The following is a 16,802-nucleotide window of genomic DNA, read 5'->3' on the forward strand; positions in this document are numbered from 1 at the left end:
TAATTACAGGTGAAAGCAGCACTATCATCGCCAATAGAGAGTCATCACATGGCTCAGAATGTGCGTAGAGATTCATTTACCTGCCCAGGAGAGCCCATGCGGGATTCTCAGTGATGCAAATTGATGACTTTTGATTGCTGTACGTGATTTGTGAGTTTGCACATAACTAGAAACGTGGTTTTTGTTATATTAGTAAGCGAGCATTTGAGTTCTGGTGGTGAATCGATGGGAAATGTTGCTTTATACCTTAATCAGTATAGCTTGAATAATGAGAATAGCAAACAAATTAAAATCCATTAAGAGCATGGAAATATTCATTCAGTCAGCATCTATCAGAATACAAATCAAATCCATTAACTTAGGTAATAAAGAAATTAAGTTTTTAAGACGTACCATAAGTAGTAAGTAGTAATATGTGCAACTGCCGCTAGGTGGCGTTGATCACGAAAATAGTATCTTTCCTTCTTTCATATGTATCTACATCTCAAATTGCAAGCATTTGGTAGTTTTAGTCGAGAAACTCAACTGTGATGTCTTCTCTTGCTTATTTAATAGCATGCATACAACTGCCAACATACAAATTATAATAATTATAAACCCCTCGCACATTTGTATATGCTTAAAGTTTTAATTGTGTTGTGGTTCGAGAAGAAAGATTGGTTGGTAACACAATATATCCTTAACCGCAATTCCCCGAAGACTGCAGCCAGTGAGTTATTGATTTACTGATTGAGTTGAGCACTTTTTCCGGGGCGTATGAGTGTTGTCCCTGTACTTTCGTTTATCGGCAACTCTTGCCGCTCTCACCTGGTTGCTCCTTCACTTGCCCGTGTTGCTGCTCCTGGCACCACACCATCGTTGTCCAGGCTTACTGCGGCATTCCACGATGTCCTTGTCGTCGAAGTTGCTTCTGCTCCTCCCATGTGGTTAGATAACCAGGACGGAGGAGGAGGAGGAGTAGGAGGAGTAGGAGGAGGTGGACTTGGTGGAAACGGAGGCGTGAGCAACTCGGTTACAATGCGCGCACATGACCCCTTTTGCTTGACCTCACTTATCTTACTTAGTGGTTTAGTGCCCGTGCCCGGTGCTCATGGTCTGTTTTAGTCTGGCTGTTGGTCAAAGACAAAAGCCGTGGTGCCCATTGACGCCCCCGCATCCCACAGCACTTTTTGATATTTATGTCGCCAGCTGTTGGCATTAGTGGACGACTGGCTTTTAAGGCGAGCAAATGTTGGTTGCTCGTATATATATATATATCTATATATGTATGTTTGTGGTGTTTTGTGGCTGCAAAGCCCACACTTGGCTGTTGTTGTTGTTATTGCTGTTAACGCATTAGGCTTCGGGTCACAAAAGCTTAGGCTTTCTGGAAGAGTTTTTGCGGCTGGCCAATATCCATTCCGCCCCCAACCCCATCTGCTTTTCCGGCCCCACTGATGTGTGTGCGGGCAATAAACTTGTCGCTTGTTATTATCGTCTTAATCGTCTCCGACTCGATCTTTTTTTGGGGCATTAATGTATATATTCTTTTTTGTTCTTTTATGTACTACTCCCGCCCTCGGCGTAATTGCCTGTCTTTGCAACAGTTGGGCAGGGCATGAAAATTGATGAAACCTTCGGTAAGCACTACGGGAACTTGGTTCCCAACCTCTGGTCGTCCTGCAGTGCTGGTTTCGCTCCATGAATTTACATAAGCCCCTAGACAAGAGGACATTTATCAAATTTCGCCAGTACCTGGATATTTTCGTGGCAATGCTCTTTCCAAAAATTCGCTACGTGTTAAGTTTGGTTGACCTTAGAAGAAACCCAAAGCGTATCCTAGATAATTCCAGTTTGGTTCTTCTACCCCTAATCCAAAGTTGAAAGTAGCTTAGCCAAAGACTTGGCCCTTATTGGAATGGCTTCATGCACAAGAAGAGTATTTGAACTTCCTTCTGTTGTCCTGGGCGTATGTTTACTTTTTTAAATAATGCGTTTAGGACCACGTGACAAAGTTCTGAAACATAAATGCCTATGCCTATGAAGTCCCCTCCCCACTATTTTCCTCCATAATCTCGACGCGTCGCGACATTTGCTGCATAATAATAAACAAAAAGCCCAGGACTCCAGACGACGGGTGGCAGAAGGAAAAAGTCAGCGACAGGCAGCGATTTGAGAAACAATAAAACAAGGACTTGCCCAGAATGGAGAGCGCGGCGTCGTCGGCTGGGTCTCTCCATCCTGGTGGAGGTTTTCGTTTGGCCACCGATGAAACAATGGCCCGAACAGGCAATGCATACTTTACGGCTATATGACTGTAGGCTTAGCGACAAAACATTTATGCTTTGTTGGATTTTGTAAAGGAAACTCGGGACCTGACGGGATTGTCTCCGTCTGGTAGTTGCGCCAAGTTCAACGGGGAGTGGGGAGTTGGGGCCACATATTAATTCTCAGCTCAAAGGTTAAGGTGAGATGAAGATGGAGATACAGAAGTTTCGCTGGATTGGGAACCAGCATGGTATTAGGTTTATAAATGGGAAACTTGGATGGGGAGACGTTCAGAAGATTGAGCTGAATGTTAAATGTACTAGTTGGGTTGCGACGTTAGCTGGAGGAAACAATTTTTCTTATGGAAAATGGAAATTTACATTACATCGCGTTGATTAAAAATTATAGATAGGGATTGTTTTTTTTCAGCAGCCTTATCGCTTAATCAAATGGAAAATGTCCTTAGATTCTTCTAGTTGGTCCATTTCATATAAGATATGTATAAATTTAAATCATTTGAGCCATGCGGAAAGTAGTGCGAAAAGTGGAATTGAAACATAATGAGGCGCCTTTTGCAAGTTTTAAATTCCTGTCTCGTATTTAGATCCTGCAGCAGGACGTGGAGGCATCTTAATGAAATACATGGAATTCGTTTTAGTTGCTCAACTTGACACCGGCTTACCGGGCGTTACTCGACGAACTTTCGCCAAGTGGCAACTGGCAACTGGCAACGAGGAGTGTTTGCCAGGAGTAATTTCAGCTATTTATCAAGGTATGACAATGCGGATTTCGCAGGCATTTAAAATGCCAGCAAATCTCAAACTTCAGATTTGGCCACGTGTAGAGCTGCCTTAAAAGGCGAAGCCTAGAGGCAAGTGTAGCCTGGCTACCTGGGGCTTACTTTGCATTGTTTTCCTTAAGAGTCGACTTAAGTGCGGCTGCCTGTGTGTGTGTGTCTGTGTGTGTGTTGTGCGCCCATTTGGCTGTCAGCCATTTTGCGGCCGATGTTGCCTACTTACGACCGTTGCCGCCCAAATGCGTGTGTTGAACGAAGGCGAAGGAGCAGGGCGCGAGGGGCAAGTAACATCAAGTGGCAAGTGGTAGACAAGTTTTTTGGACTGGCCATCTGGCCGGCGGCTCTTTTGGCAGCTTATAAATAACGCAAATTAAACAAAACAGCAAAAATGGAAAAGAAACTTTGTGGCTGGCTGGCAGGAAAGTTTTTCGTCCATCATGATCAACATCGATACGTATGTGTGTGTGCGTCTGCTCTAGAGCGAATGTGTATATACTCAATATAATTTCTGTCAAAAGGTGAAACTAATGAAAGCCAAAAGCCATGCTAATAATAATAAAACTTTGTCCTGCACTCCTCTCGGCAAACTTTTTGCATTGTCCCTGTCCTGACGCTCTCACCTCCGAAAATACTGAATACTGAGACCGAAACTGAAACATTCGGTTGACATTTAGGCTTTAGTTCGGTTTTGTGTTTGCTCTGCCAGCAGATACTCCATCCTATCCCGTATGCATTAATACATTTCATAAATATTATGACAAGCTCAATAAAATATCAAAGCATGCTCACTGGGGCGTCAACGTGGAGAGAAAGCATAGTGAAGAGTATACTAATGGAAGTTTAGGAGTTCTATGCCTTATGTCATATTAAATACATTTTAATACATTTCAATATGATTGTAATAAAATAATTATAAGTTAGTGTGCTTAGAAGACTCGATACTTTCTTGTTACCTTCAACAATTAGTACATTAGTTTATCCTCTATTCCTTTATTAAATATTTTTCCTTTTTTAATATCTTATTTCTCTAAACACACCATTAGATAGCTGATATGCCCGTGGACTAGAAGTCCTTCTGAAATCTCCTTCAATTTGGGAATCTCCTTGGGCTTTGGTGATTTTGGTTTTTCTCCTGGCAATTTGGCAAGTGCCAGGACAGTTTATGAAATTGCCAGGTTGTCTGCAGGACATGCCTTCTTTCCTGTCGTCATCATTGTCCCGGGCTTGTTCCTCCTGCCTTTTGTTATCGCCCGGTCGCTAGCAATCATAAATTGCTAAAGCCTACTCGCCGAGAATCCGGCAGGATTCGTTGGCAAGCACCAAAATATGAGGGAGTGACATCTAGACCAGACCAATCCAAACCAAAGCAAGCCGAACCACGTGTGCTGCGTCTCATAAAGTTTGCGGCATTTTAAGCTGCCCCAGCTTACTGGGTAATCCCGCAAAGAAATAATGAGAGTTGCCATGTGGCCAAACGTCTTCGGCCTGCTTTCCTTTTTAAAAAACACACACAGATGGATTGTAGCCAAAAAACAACAAATCCCCATTTAATAGAGTAGTAGGCGCGAGGTGGCCATTGGGAAATTCCGCCATTAAATATGCTGTGGTCCATGGAATCCTCCTCAGCTTTACCCAGCGGCTCGAATAGTTTTCTCTCTGAAGCCGTAGCAAAACCGCAGGACAGTCATGTTAACTTTGCCATGTCCTATATTCCGAAGGACCTCTTTCCCTCCTCGCACGTGTTGACAATTTTTTGGCCACAACTTTACATTAGGCTAGAAGCAGAAACTAATTATATTAAAATGTCATGGAAAACTGTCCGTACGTATATGTCCGTATATATTTAAATTTTTTGCTGCTGCTGCTGCTGTTGGCCCGAGGCGTTTGGCATTGGTCGAAAATGTTAGCAGGGATTTTGAGTTTGCCCAACGAGTCGGTTAGTTTATACAGTTTAATGCATACACAAACGTGCGAGTTTGCCAAGTCACTTTTGGCACACGAACTGTGAGATGTGGCTACGAGTTATGGCCCAAAAGTTGCTGGCGAAACTTCGCTAAGCCTTTTAATGGATATTTAAATGAAGAGTTAAATGGGCCAGGGCCGGGCTATATTGAAAACCCAATCAACACAGTCGATAACTAACTTGCAGCCGAAACGGTTGGTATTTCCTCTAATTGACAATCCATAAATATTTGATGTTGCATCAAACTAGTTGATGGTAAATGGCCGGGCTTGTTTGTGCCGATAAATTCCTTGAATATTTGTGTTTGAGGTAGCACTGACAGTTGACAGCTGCTCTATGTGTCTTTTTCAATTAGGGGTTGTTCTTGGAATGGAATGTTCAGCCAAAACAATAATCATCTTAAAACCGTGCCCTTAATCTATATACTTCTCTACCTTTGCAAGCAAGACAGTTTTGGGTTCTGTTTCAGTACACTTACATTAAAATTCTAGTCCTAAATCAAGTTGCCACACATTTGTCGTTATGAAACAATATCTAAATAGTTTCCTATAGGAATCGAAAGATTCGTATTATATCTAAAACAATCTTTTCATTTTAAATTATATCTTGTTTTTTTATTTTATTTGGACTTTCATCGTAAATTTTGCGAGTGTTTTTAGGGAAAGTCACACGCTTTTAATTTTGATTAATGGCTTCAATGTCGACATTTTGGCCCGCATCATTTATATGCTTGACTGACCGAAGAGTAGGCCTTTCTAAAAGTTTATCCCGAAAGTTTTCTATTTCGCTGCTATCGATTCCATGATGAATTGCCTCGTGCGATTCGCTTGACACTTTGTCCAATCCCGGCCAGAGTTTTCCGGCTGCCGTGCGGAAGGAAAACGTAACCCTGTGCAATTTAATTAAACATTTTCCACTGCATACTTTCCGATGGAGTTGGTCATAATCGCTGGCTGCCTTTCTCAACTGGCGTAAAGTTTATTTTTATTACTCTTTCAAGTAACATTAAAATTTAGTTGCATACGCAACAGCTCAGGGGACGACGGCTGGTGGGGGAGTGCAATAAAAATCCTCCAGTGTAAAACTATGCTGCGCTTTTATAAGTATTTTATTTGTAGCATCCCAACGGAGGAGCAGGAGGAGGAGAAGGAGCATGAGGAGCAGAAGGAGCAGGACGAGTTTCGAGGCAGTCTCTGTTCCTTAGACTCAGCAGATTTAGCAATGCTTTGCCAAAGTTGCCGCATTAAAAATACAACACGAGCATCGAGTGCTGGGGGTCTGCAACACACACAGAGTTGCAACTTGGCCAGTGGGGCGAGGTTGGGGATAGGGTTTGGACTTGCAACGGGGAGGGGGGAAAGTGCCCCGGGGTGGCAAAGCAAAGGAGTGGGAAATGCAATGAATCGTTAAATTTAGCATCGTATTTCAATGCAATTCAGCTGAACGAAACGGAACGAAACGAAAACGCTTCTGATGCTGACAGGTGAATTGCAGCTGTCAGTCAGTGGAAACGACCCGCTCGGCTCATCTTGCCGTTTGGAAGGCATCTTTTCCTGGTTCCTGTTATTTTCACCACCCCCCCTTTCCCTGGCTGCCTGCTTGCCAAATGATTTGTCGCCAACATATGTGTATATGTACCTATATACACACTCTATACATATCTGCGGACTTATAGAGCCGGCAAGCAGCTTAGCAGCTCATCCTTCTCTTTGGCGAGCATCTTATGACTATTTGCAGTGGAAGCGTTTCCATTACAAGCCAAAACCTGAGTCCGCCATCCATCCCCCCCTTTAGCCCCATAAAATGGTACCCACTCGCACTTTGCACTTATTAAAAAGTCGTATATTCGATGGGCGGGGTGATGGTGAACTCGGAAATTCTGGCTTTGGGGCATAAATTGCCAGAATGTAGCCGGAGGCCTAACTTTCAAGTTTTCCCTAACTAGGCCCGGGGCCATAAAACCCAGCTGCATACTTTACGATTCCATTCAGCATATGCTTATTTTATACACACACACATCTACATACATACATATACATATATACTAGCGATTGAGGCATATTCCCCCTTTTTCCGTGAATGCCACACGGGGTCAATTTTTATGAGCATTTTGGCATATTGGAAAATGGGGCCAAAAGTTATGGGTATAATTTAAAGGAAGAAGAGAGAGCTAATGCAGTTGTTGCCTTAAGGATACCGCACATTAAAGATTAAAAATGGCATAATATAAGTATGGTAATATAAATATAAACATTCAACTAATGAACTTCCAACGTTCTCTAAGCAAACCCAATTTCATTGTACAAATAGCTGATTCGGCTTGTTAATTTCTGCTTCAACTTCAAATGCTTGAGTGAAAATCCAAAATAAATACGATTGGTTAAACAATTGGGTACTTTAATAAATTAATATGAGTTAGTTTAAGTTAGATACCTAGTCTAATATTTGCCTTTCATTGCAAATGTTTCACACATCCATTTGTGCTCCTCTTGACCTATTATCATATCTATATCTTGATTTGCACTTTAACCCATTCACGCTGGTCTGACCCCTTCTCTTCAGTTCGTTTTAACTACGCCCCTGATTGGGCAAAAAGCTTACAGAATATTTTTTCATAAAATCAATTCGAATTTTCTATTTTATGTGGTGTTCTTTCTTACCCTTCTTTTTTCTTTTTCGTACGGGCCATAGTAAAAATGTTAGTATTAATTTCCATATAAATTGCTTGAATGCGCGTATTGGTATTTGTGCCCTCTGTCTGTATGTGTGTGTGAGTGTATGTGTGAGTATCTGTGTGTGCGAGAGTGTAGGGTTTAGTGCGGGGGTGTGTATCTATAACTGCACATTTCAAACGCTCAAATCAATTTGCACATATCAACAACGAAATTGTTTGCTCAATGCGGACTGCGTTGCCAGTGCTTCCCATTTTTTTGCGCTTTTCCATTTTTTTTTCGCTTTTCCAGCCGAACGTGCGAAATGAAAAATCAGCAAAAAGTTGCACGCAAGCACAACTTGGCTGCAGTTCAGTTTCCTTGATTTTCCACCCGGCCACCCACTTTTATGGCCCGCGGCTGTGTATCTATGTAATCTACAAATTTCATTTGCTATGCCTTTAATCTTTGTAACAGGAAATGGAGCCGCCAAATAGCACGGGCATAATTTAATTTATTTAAATTTTATCTCTGTATTTTCGCCTAAAACCAAACAAACGACGAGCAGTGTGGCCAATCCGGCAAAATAAACAAAAATCCCTGTTTTATGGCCTTAATGATACGCTTTTTATGAGTCGGCACGAAAGTGTCTTGAACGTCGTCTGTCTGTCTGTCTGTCTGTGTTTTTTCCATCTGCCTTCAGCCATTGCCCTGCCATCAAATTGTTTAAGCAAACATTAAACTTTAGAAATGCGAGGAAAAAATATATATATGTATATTTACTGAAGAATTCGCGTTTGCCTGCGGAAAAGCGAAGAGCTCATTACAGCCGCAAAAACCAATATGCTTATTGCTGATTCGCCGGCAGCTCAGCTCAGTCGTGGCCATAAAAAGTGCTAACGTAAGCGTAAAATGCTTTCAAGTGCTTCGCAAATCCAGCAAATCCAGCAAACCAAACCGCGATGGCAAATCATCTTGGGGATTGGGGTGTGCAAATCGTGTCATCTCATCCCATTCCCCTTGCTCCAATTTTTATAATGAGCAAAAGCAACAATTGTTTCTTGCCAATTTTCAGCGCGCTTACTTTTTGCTTAATTTCCAGTAGATAGTTTATATGAGATTGATTTAAATATTCGGCGAATTTTTCATTATAAATTGCAACTACTTTTTGCCCTCCCAAACCAACGCCTTAACTTATTGCCCTGGCATCGTGATCAGAAAACTTCTGCGACCAAAGTTGAGCCCAGAAACTTTGGTAAATGATACAGACTGACTGTGGCGCAGCAACAGCAAATTTGGCCCATTATTATGGCCAGGCTAACCACAAAAAGCGGTGGCCACAGGAAGCTTTGCCCAGTGGAAAACTTTAAATTATTTAGAATACCCTTCGCTTGTACAGAGCAGTTGTGACTCCTTTGTTATTTCTCTAGGACCAGTACTTCAATGTATCCGAGTTGCAAGTGAGGGAATTAGTTGCTATTCCTAGCCAATTAGTTTATAATATACTAGTGCTAATTTTTCATAAGATAGCTTTAAGTTCTTAAATTCAAACTAAGTAGTATTAACTATGTTATTGTTAAGTATGTGCTGCAAGTTGCAGTTCCTAGTTCTATTCAATATTATTATCAATATATATACTTTATAACTCATAACCAACGCTTGAATAATACAATAATTCGCGTAAATCGGAAGCTTTGCCCAGTGGAAAACTTTAAATTATTTAGAATACCCTTCGCTTGTACAGAGCAGTTGTGACTCCTTTGTTATTTCTCTAGGACCAGTACTTCAATGTATCCGAGTTGCAAGTGAGGGAATTAGTTGCCATTCCTAGCCAATTAGTTTATAATATACTAGTGCTAATTTTTCATAAGATAGCTTTAAGTTCTTAAATTCAAACTAAGTAGTATTAACTAAGTTATTGTTAAGTATGTGCTGCAAGTTGCAGTTCCTAGTTCTATTCAATATTATTATCAATATATATACTTTATAACTCATAACCAACGCTTGAATAATACAATAATTCGCGTAAATCGAATTCGCAAATCGGTCGTCGTTCTCGCGCGCGATTCAAAACGCCATTACTAATCGGTCTGATGCCCATTGCAGATGCAAATTATTCGGATATACCATATATCCAGTATCTCACACGTAAGTCGGGCTGCGGCCCCAGGTTCACTAAGGTGCACTAACAATTTAAGCGACGCGTTTTATATTTAATTTCAATCAAAGTCTGATGCAAAAAGTGAATTAAAATCAGAATCATAAATCGAATTGATATGTTGGGTAAACTACTTTTCGTTCCGCGTCGAAACGAAACGAGACGAAAGGAAAGGAGCGTGCGTTTGGCCACCGACATGATGTGGGCTACATATTGCAGCATGCAACATTCGCATGACAATATTTTTGCTGGTTGTTTAACGTTTCGTGATTTTTGCCAGATTTTTAATGCCACACATCTGTTTTCCCACCCGGCCGCCGCCCGGCTTCCCTATTCCCGCAATCTGCTATCCTGCGCAATCCTGCCGTCCTGCCGTCCTGTCGTCCTGGCATCCTTTTTGCCGCACTCACACATCTGCGCGGCACGTACTCCGTTGAGGGTGTGTGTGAGCAAACAACATGCGACGTTGTATTGACAGCATATTGTGACAAATATGTAAAAAGAATATATGAAAACACCCGCTGCCGGCAGCCCGGCGCAGAAAGCGAGCTATTCGAAATAATGGAAATGCATTCGAGTTATTCAGCACAGCAGCTTTAAAGCGGCTGATGCCTACTTAATGCTCTTAGCCCACACAAAAAATAAATGAAACTAATGGCCAAACGTGCACTCCTTGGACGTATTTGTATGTTTTCGGCATAGAAAAACTGATAGAAAAAAAGAAAACGCTTACCACCAACCCAGGATGTGTGGCACCGAAAACTGCGTTCGCATTGCGAAATTTCTAAGCCCGAAATAATAAGTGCTTCTCGCCGAGCCTTTTAAGCCCAGTTAGTAACCCACATTGCCATGTTCTTTTACGACCCTCCACAGATCCGCCGGAGATCATCAGGAAGCCGCAGAATCAGGGAGTCCGAGTGGGCGGCGTTGCTAGCTTCTATTGTGCGGCCCGCGGTGATCCGCCTCCATCGATAGTGTGGCGCAAAAATGGCAAAAAAGTTTCGGGTAAGTTTCCCCAGTCCCAATCCTCCATCCACTGCTTTCCTTCCCCTCTTAACGGAGCCCCGTGGTTTCCATCGTTTTGCAGGAACCCAGTCGCGTTACACGGTGCTGGAGCAGCCCGGCGGGATTTCCATACTCCGGATTGAGCCCGTGCGGGCGGGACGCGATGATGCCCCATACGAGTGTGTGGCGGAGAACGGGGTGGGCGATGCCGTTTCCGCAGATGCAACTTTAACCATCTATGAAGGTAAGTGCCGTGCCGTCATCGACATCACCGTTTGCACTTATTTATGGCCTTCGAGTGCAGCCTCCTAATTGAACCGCACTCCACGGGAGATGCACTGCGCGAAATCAAGTCACATATGTGATGTTTAAACTGGAGCAATCTTTAAGCTTTAAGCATGTGGTATAGCTATGCAAAACCAAAGTCATTTGATTACTGACCCAACTACTTCTTTACCAATTGAAATCCGAAGAAATGCGTGCCGAAATGAAGCCAGATTTTTTTAGTGTGCTAAGAACAAAGTTGGCATTACCCATCTAACTTACCCATCCCCTTTATTTTCCGGTCTACGAAGAGTCGTGATGGAGCGACACAGAAAGTTTCGACTAGGATGCGTCGCAATGTAAACTACGTTCATACATTGATTTTGAATTAAAACTGGGCAAAGAAGTTGGCGTAAATGGTAAACTTTTCGGGAAGCTCAAACCACCAGGCCCCCGAGGGTGGCGGTGGAAAGTTATTTGCCAGCTTGTTTGTGTGGCTTAAATTACTTGCCAAAATTTACTTTTGCTTATTTACAACTGTGCAAAGGATAAAGTTTTCGCTCTCTAAGCCTAATCAAGTCTGGGCAGAGGGCGGATGGGCTTGGATAGCCAGGCAATTGAACTAATTTGCTTAAACTGAGAGCAGTCCAAGTATTTATACATCCTCCCACCACCCACTTGTATTTTTTTTTATTTTGCTCCCAAATTATAAACAGCAAAAGTTCAATAACAAAAATTGTTCTCCCTAATGGGAAGTGGGCAGTGGGCTTGGGAAAGGCAGAAGTTATAACTTTTAATGAGATTAAAGAAGCAAATTATTTGGTAAATCAACTCCAATACAAAATACATATTGATCGATGGTCTCTGGTTGGCCGGGTTCATTTGAAGCGAAAGTCAAATTCCTGCTAGCTGAATTAATTAGGAGCGTTTTTGGGCTATAACATAATTAAGCCCTTCAATGTCTTTAAATTGATTGAAGTTTGTTTCGGGAGTGCGGAAGGATTAAATGTGGGCTTTTTATTGTGAAATATTGATTGGAAATGATTAGTACATGCCAAAAAGAAATTAAGCTTACAGAGAAATGCAAAGTAGAGAACCTGCACTCAGAAAAAAACATGCTCAACGATCTTGATTTGAGAATTTCAAACTCAAAATCATGCTCAGCACACTCAGATGGAGATAGAACCATTCTCATTTATCTCTCTCTTATTTTTCAACTTAACTTTTCAATTTTAAGCCATTCTGAATATATTGAGATCGTTTCCATCTCGGAATCAAGAAGGTATCTTCTCATGAGAATGATTGATGCCAATGAATTCACTGAGCACAACCGATCTCGGTTCTTTTCGTTCTAAATTTTTCTGGGTTTAATGGCATCCTAAATTAAAGTCCTAAATTCAACACTGACTAACTTACATATTTGGCATTTATATATCGAGATCCAGTTGTATTAACGAGGCTAGAATGTAGCCTTACCTTGGCCTGCCTTTTTGGTCTTGTGCAGAACTTTTACCTTCACTCGCGTGGTTGGTTGTTAGTCCTCGCAAAACTACACTAATTACTTCCCCCCCTTATGTGGCATATTGGCCGCGGTGCACTCCACTCGCTTTTGAGTCTATCAGCGGGCGCTGCAAGCTGCCACAAATCAAATGCACACCAATTACGTGGCGCCAAAGTGCACAGAGAGCATAATCAACTCGCATAATTAACAACTAAAAATGCAAACTAGCCGCATAAAAAGACCAAGTATAGAGACATTGTGGAAATGGCGAAGCGAGGGGGCCACAGACATGGTGGCCAAAACCAAAACAGGCCCAACGGAGTGTATAAACAAAAATATGCTCCCTCATCCAGTAGTTTTTTTTTCTTTGCCTCGTTCACCTGGCCTCTGTGCAATTTTCACACATTTTGCGGTTCCCTTTGGCGGCCTCATAAACAACCAACAAACAACTGGCTAAATCCCGAAACAACAACATCAATAAACAAGCTAAAATGGCTGGCAGACAGTAGTAAATTATAAGTTGGAGCTGCAGCTCGTGCAGCTCGTGGACTCGGGGATAGGATAGAAGTAGTGCACATTACTCATACGCCGCGTACATAAATTTTCCACCTTCCAGCCTTCGGGTACGTAATTATTTTCCGTTTACAAAATGTCTGCCAAACACCTGGAAGTCATCAGTGCGGAATGGGGGTGTGCTGCGATTATGGTTGAAAATATGGTGAATAATAAATAGATTTTTACCCCACAAGCCGAACGGAAAGAAACTGCGGGAGAATTGCATGAAATATGAAATAGTTGTACTTGCAACTTAAAACCAAAATTTATTACCCCTTCCTGCCACGAAAGGTGCCCCCCGAAAGCAGCAGTTTGTTGCCATGGCACATAATTAAAATGTGGCTCTTGTCAAGAGCAAAACATTCATCCAGAGAGACTCGGAGCTGCAAACACGACCACCATTCACCATTCGCCATCCGGCAGTCAGATAACAAAGTCACACAGCCATGAGCAGCAACTTGGCCGAAGGGAAAGAAGTCCTGGCTTAATAGCAAAATAATAATGCAGCCGGCGAATGGAAGTCAGCATTATAATAAACACACAGCACAGGAGTAGCAGAGAGCAGAAAAACTTATCGCTCGCTATAAATTTAGTCAAAGCGTGCGGAGAACAGAAGCAATCAGGCAACAAATTGTAAACACTAAATTTCAGCAGCCAGCGAACAAAGGGGCGGCGAGTTGGCCAAAAGACCGGGCCACATTAGCACTAAATCGCAACGGCTAACGCAGTCAGTTGGCTAAGCGTTTGGGGCATAAATATGCGTGCAAATAGAAGAAGGATGCCAGGAGTCACGCCTCCGGTGGGAAGATTTATCCGCCAGCCAGCGCAAAACTAATCTTTCCTTCGATATTTGCATAAAAAACAAACATGTCAAAAGATATGTGCAGATACATACGTACATATATGGCAGTGGCAATCCGCTTCCCACGCTTTTGTTTAACTTTTAGTCCTTTCTCGTCCTTTTTTTTTGGGGGGAGTGCATAAAGCTGCAAAGGCAAAAAGGGGATTTACTATGCCGCCCCCTTTTTTGGCAAGATATTGCTCGACAGGTGAGGAGACAGAGTCACGTTACTTGCAGGTGTTGCAAGTGTTGCAGGTGTTGCAGGTGCAATCTATCCAAAAAACCCGGCCCTCGTGGGTGTGGCGGCTCGTCGGCTTTTGTGGCAAGAAGTTGCAAGGGGAGTTGCACGAGGAGCACACACCAACACACCCACACACGGATCGCTGTGGCAAGTGTTTTTGATCTCGCGCTGCTTTAGCCTGTTGAGAATTTTGATTAAAAATGCTTTCACGTGAAACTCAAACGTGCCCCATCGCTGCTCCTCTGCATATGTGGGCGCCTTTATTGGCATTTGGGTGGCGTTTATTTTTCCACGCTTTTCCCCCACTTTTCCCTCTCCCTCTCTCTCTCTCTCTGGAAATTTTTACATTGAGATTTATCACGCAAAAAAATATAACAAAAATATAGTGTATATATAGTGTGGCAGCGCGCAAAGGTAGAACAAGTTATGTGGACAAAAAGTGAAAAGTATAAACTTGCCACATGGCTTGGCAACTTTCTACATGCGGAAATTAATTGCCAGTGTCTGCATGCTGGTGTTTTATTATCTATTGCAATTAAGTAGATGATGTTTTCAAGTTCTTAGTTCGAGGATTAACAAAACAGAGTAACTACTAAAGTGATTACTAAAAGTTTCGATCAAACTACCTGGATTTACCTTATGCATAAGTTTGTTCTGAAATTATCTTTAATATTTAATAAAAATGCTCACTTTAGCCCTTTTTTACTTTATCAGTTTTTTGTACTTTATTAATCTGTGCAACATTTAATTATTCCCCTCCCCCATTTGGTTCGCTGGTGTTGTCTAGACGGCAAAGGAGCTAATGAAAGCCGCTCGCCTTCCTGCAAATTGCAATAAAATCATCTGAAAGGCAATCTACTTTGCCGCAGAGCAGAGAGCAGCAAACCCAAAACAATTTGCTTTTAAATTTGCCTGCCAAAAAACATTTTAGCACCTCAAACGGCTAACAATCTTCCCTTGTTCCCCTTTTCCCCCCTCGTTCTTCGGGAAAATCCCTGGCCAAAAACAATATGCCGTCCGTCGTGGGGGCGCAAATAAATTTCATTAATTGCCAGCCGAAAAGGAGACTGCGATGGCATCGTTCTAGAATTTCGCAGTTTCGGGCGGCGGGAGCATTCATTAATCTCACTTTATAGTAATAAGCGGCTTTGCTGGTTACGGTTTGGTTGGGTTTGGTTTGGTTTTGGCCATACTTCCTCCTGTTTTTTAGGTTTTACTCCCTCCTCCCTTTTTTTTGCCCCCCTTCTTTGCTGAAAGGGGCAGTCCGAACTGTGGCCCATTAGTTGGGCTTGATTAAAACGCTGGACTGAAGCGAGCCGGGAAAAGCCAACCAGGCTGCACTTGTTGCAAAGTCAAATGGCATGTCCTGGGCTTTGGGGAAAACTTCATCCTTGGCTTTAGCCCGCTGTGCGCTCACATAGACAAACATTGACAATACACTGGGCGCATTTAACTGGCCAGCGGCATTGGCCACATCCTCGGCCACCAGGAGTCCTCCTCCCTCTTTTCTCCTTCGTCCTGCGTCCCTCGACCCTCGACCATGAGCACCGTTTGCGGTTCGCCTAAAAAGTCGTATTAATAATGAAAATTCCACAGTAGCGAAAAGTTTAAATGGGCGAAATTTGCTGCGGAGAAGGGAGCGCCGGCTATTTTGGCCCTGCAGCAATGCAGCTGTGGCGCCAAGCTGTGCCAGGAATAAGGATCCTGCATCCTGCATCCTGGACTGGCTGGACTGCCTGGATACTGGACTGCGCCTGGCTGCCTACAATGAAGTGTGTGTGCTGCAAAGTTATTGGGCTTATGGCTGTTTATATTTAATGTATGACAAAAGTGCTGAACTTAAAGCAAAAACTGCACCAAGACCGACTGCAAAAATTGCCCACAATAGCCCGTTAGTCAATGTGCATTATTCAAAAGTTGTAGCAGTTAGTTAAACTTGGCTCACTTCTGCCAATATAAAACTCAAACTTCGATAACTTCGCTAGCTCGATTAAAATGGCTAAAAGCGCATTATATTATAATGCATCGATGACCAGCTGAGCTTGCCGCAACCCATTTAACCCAATTTAAGATGCACACACACGCGTATATTTTAAACTGCAACAGCTCATTATATCGTAAAAGGCCTCGTGAAATGTAAATGCTGTCACCACATCTTCATAAATTGTGTTTTATTATGGCCATAATACGACTTGGCCATAAAGCGCGCAACTAAACACACATTTCGCTGCCTTTCAAGTGTAGACCAATTAAATGCTCATTTCAGCTAATATGATTTGTGCTGCCGAAAAGCCATAAAGTGCCGCTCTAAATGGCGAAAATATATCAAAAACTGGCCAACACACATACGTTGTGTATGTGCATATGTATCCTGCGATTGCCGCCGCGTTGCGTGCAACCGAGCTGCACACGTAAGTACCAAAAGTCGCCGTCTTGAGTTGCAACTTGGCAACTGCTAGGTTGCAATGCAGTGCAGCAGAAAATTTTCTTCAAGCCATATTGCGGGTTTGATGGAGGAGAGTCACAATTGTTGGTTGTGAAATGAAGGAAGCCCACGTCGGCGAAGATTTTAATCAAACG

At 42.6% G+C, this 16,802-nt stretch overlaps 1 protein-coding gene across 11 annotated transcripts in view; it reads left to right on the top strand.

Moving 5' to 3' along the window:
- The window catches only part of LOC6732854 (tyrosine-protein phosphatase Lar), a 114,576-nt gene that overhangs the window by 45,662 nt on the left and 52,112 nt on the right, over positions 1-16,802 (top strand). For 7 of the 11 annotated variants that reach the window (XM_039293883.2, XM_039293885.2, XM_039293894.2 and 4 more), the window contains exons 4-6: positions 9,764-9,805; positions 10,689-10,820; positions 10,903-11,064. In XM_039293883.2, the coding sequence (XP_039149817.1) occupies positions 9,764-9,805; positions 10,689-10,820; positions 10,903-11,064 (336 nt within the window). The remainder of the gene's footprint in view (positions 1-9,763; positions 9,806-10,688; positions 10,821-10,902; positions 11,065-16,802) is intronic. The other 4 variants (XM_039293892.2, XM_039293887.2, XM_039293901.2 and 1 more) reach the window with 1 other exon arrangement.

The sequence above is a fragment of the Drosophila simulans genome, chromosome 2L (assembly GCF_016746395.2).
Source record: "Drosophila simulans strain w501 chromosome 2L, Prin_Dsim_3.1, whole genome shotgun sequence".
NCBI classification, from domain to species: domain Eukaryota; kingdom Metazoa; phylum Arthropoda; class Insecta; order Diptera; family Drosophilidae; genus Drosophila; species Drosophila simulans.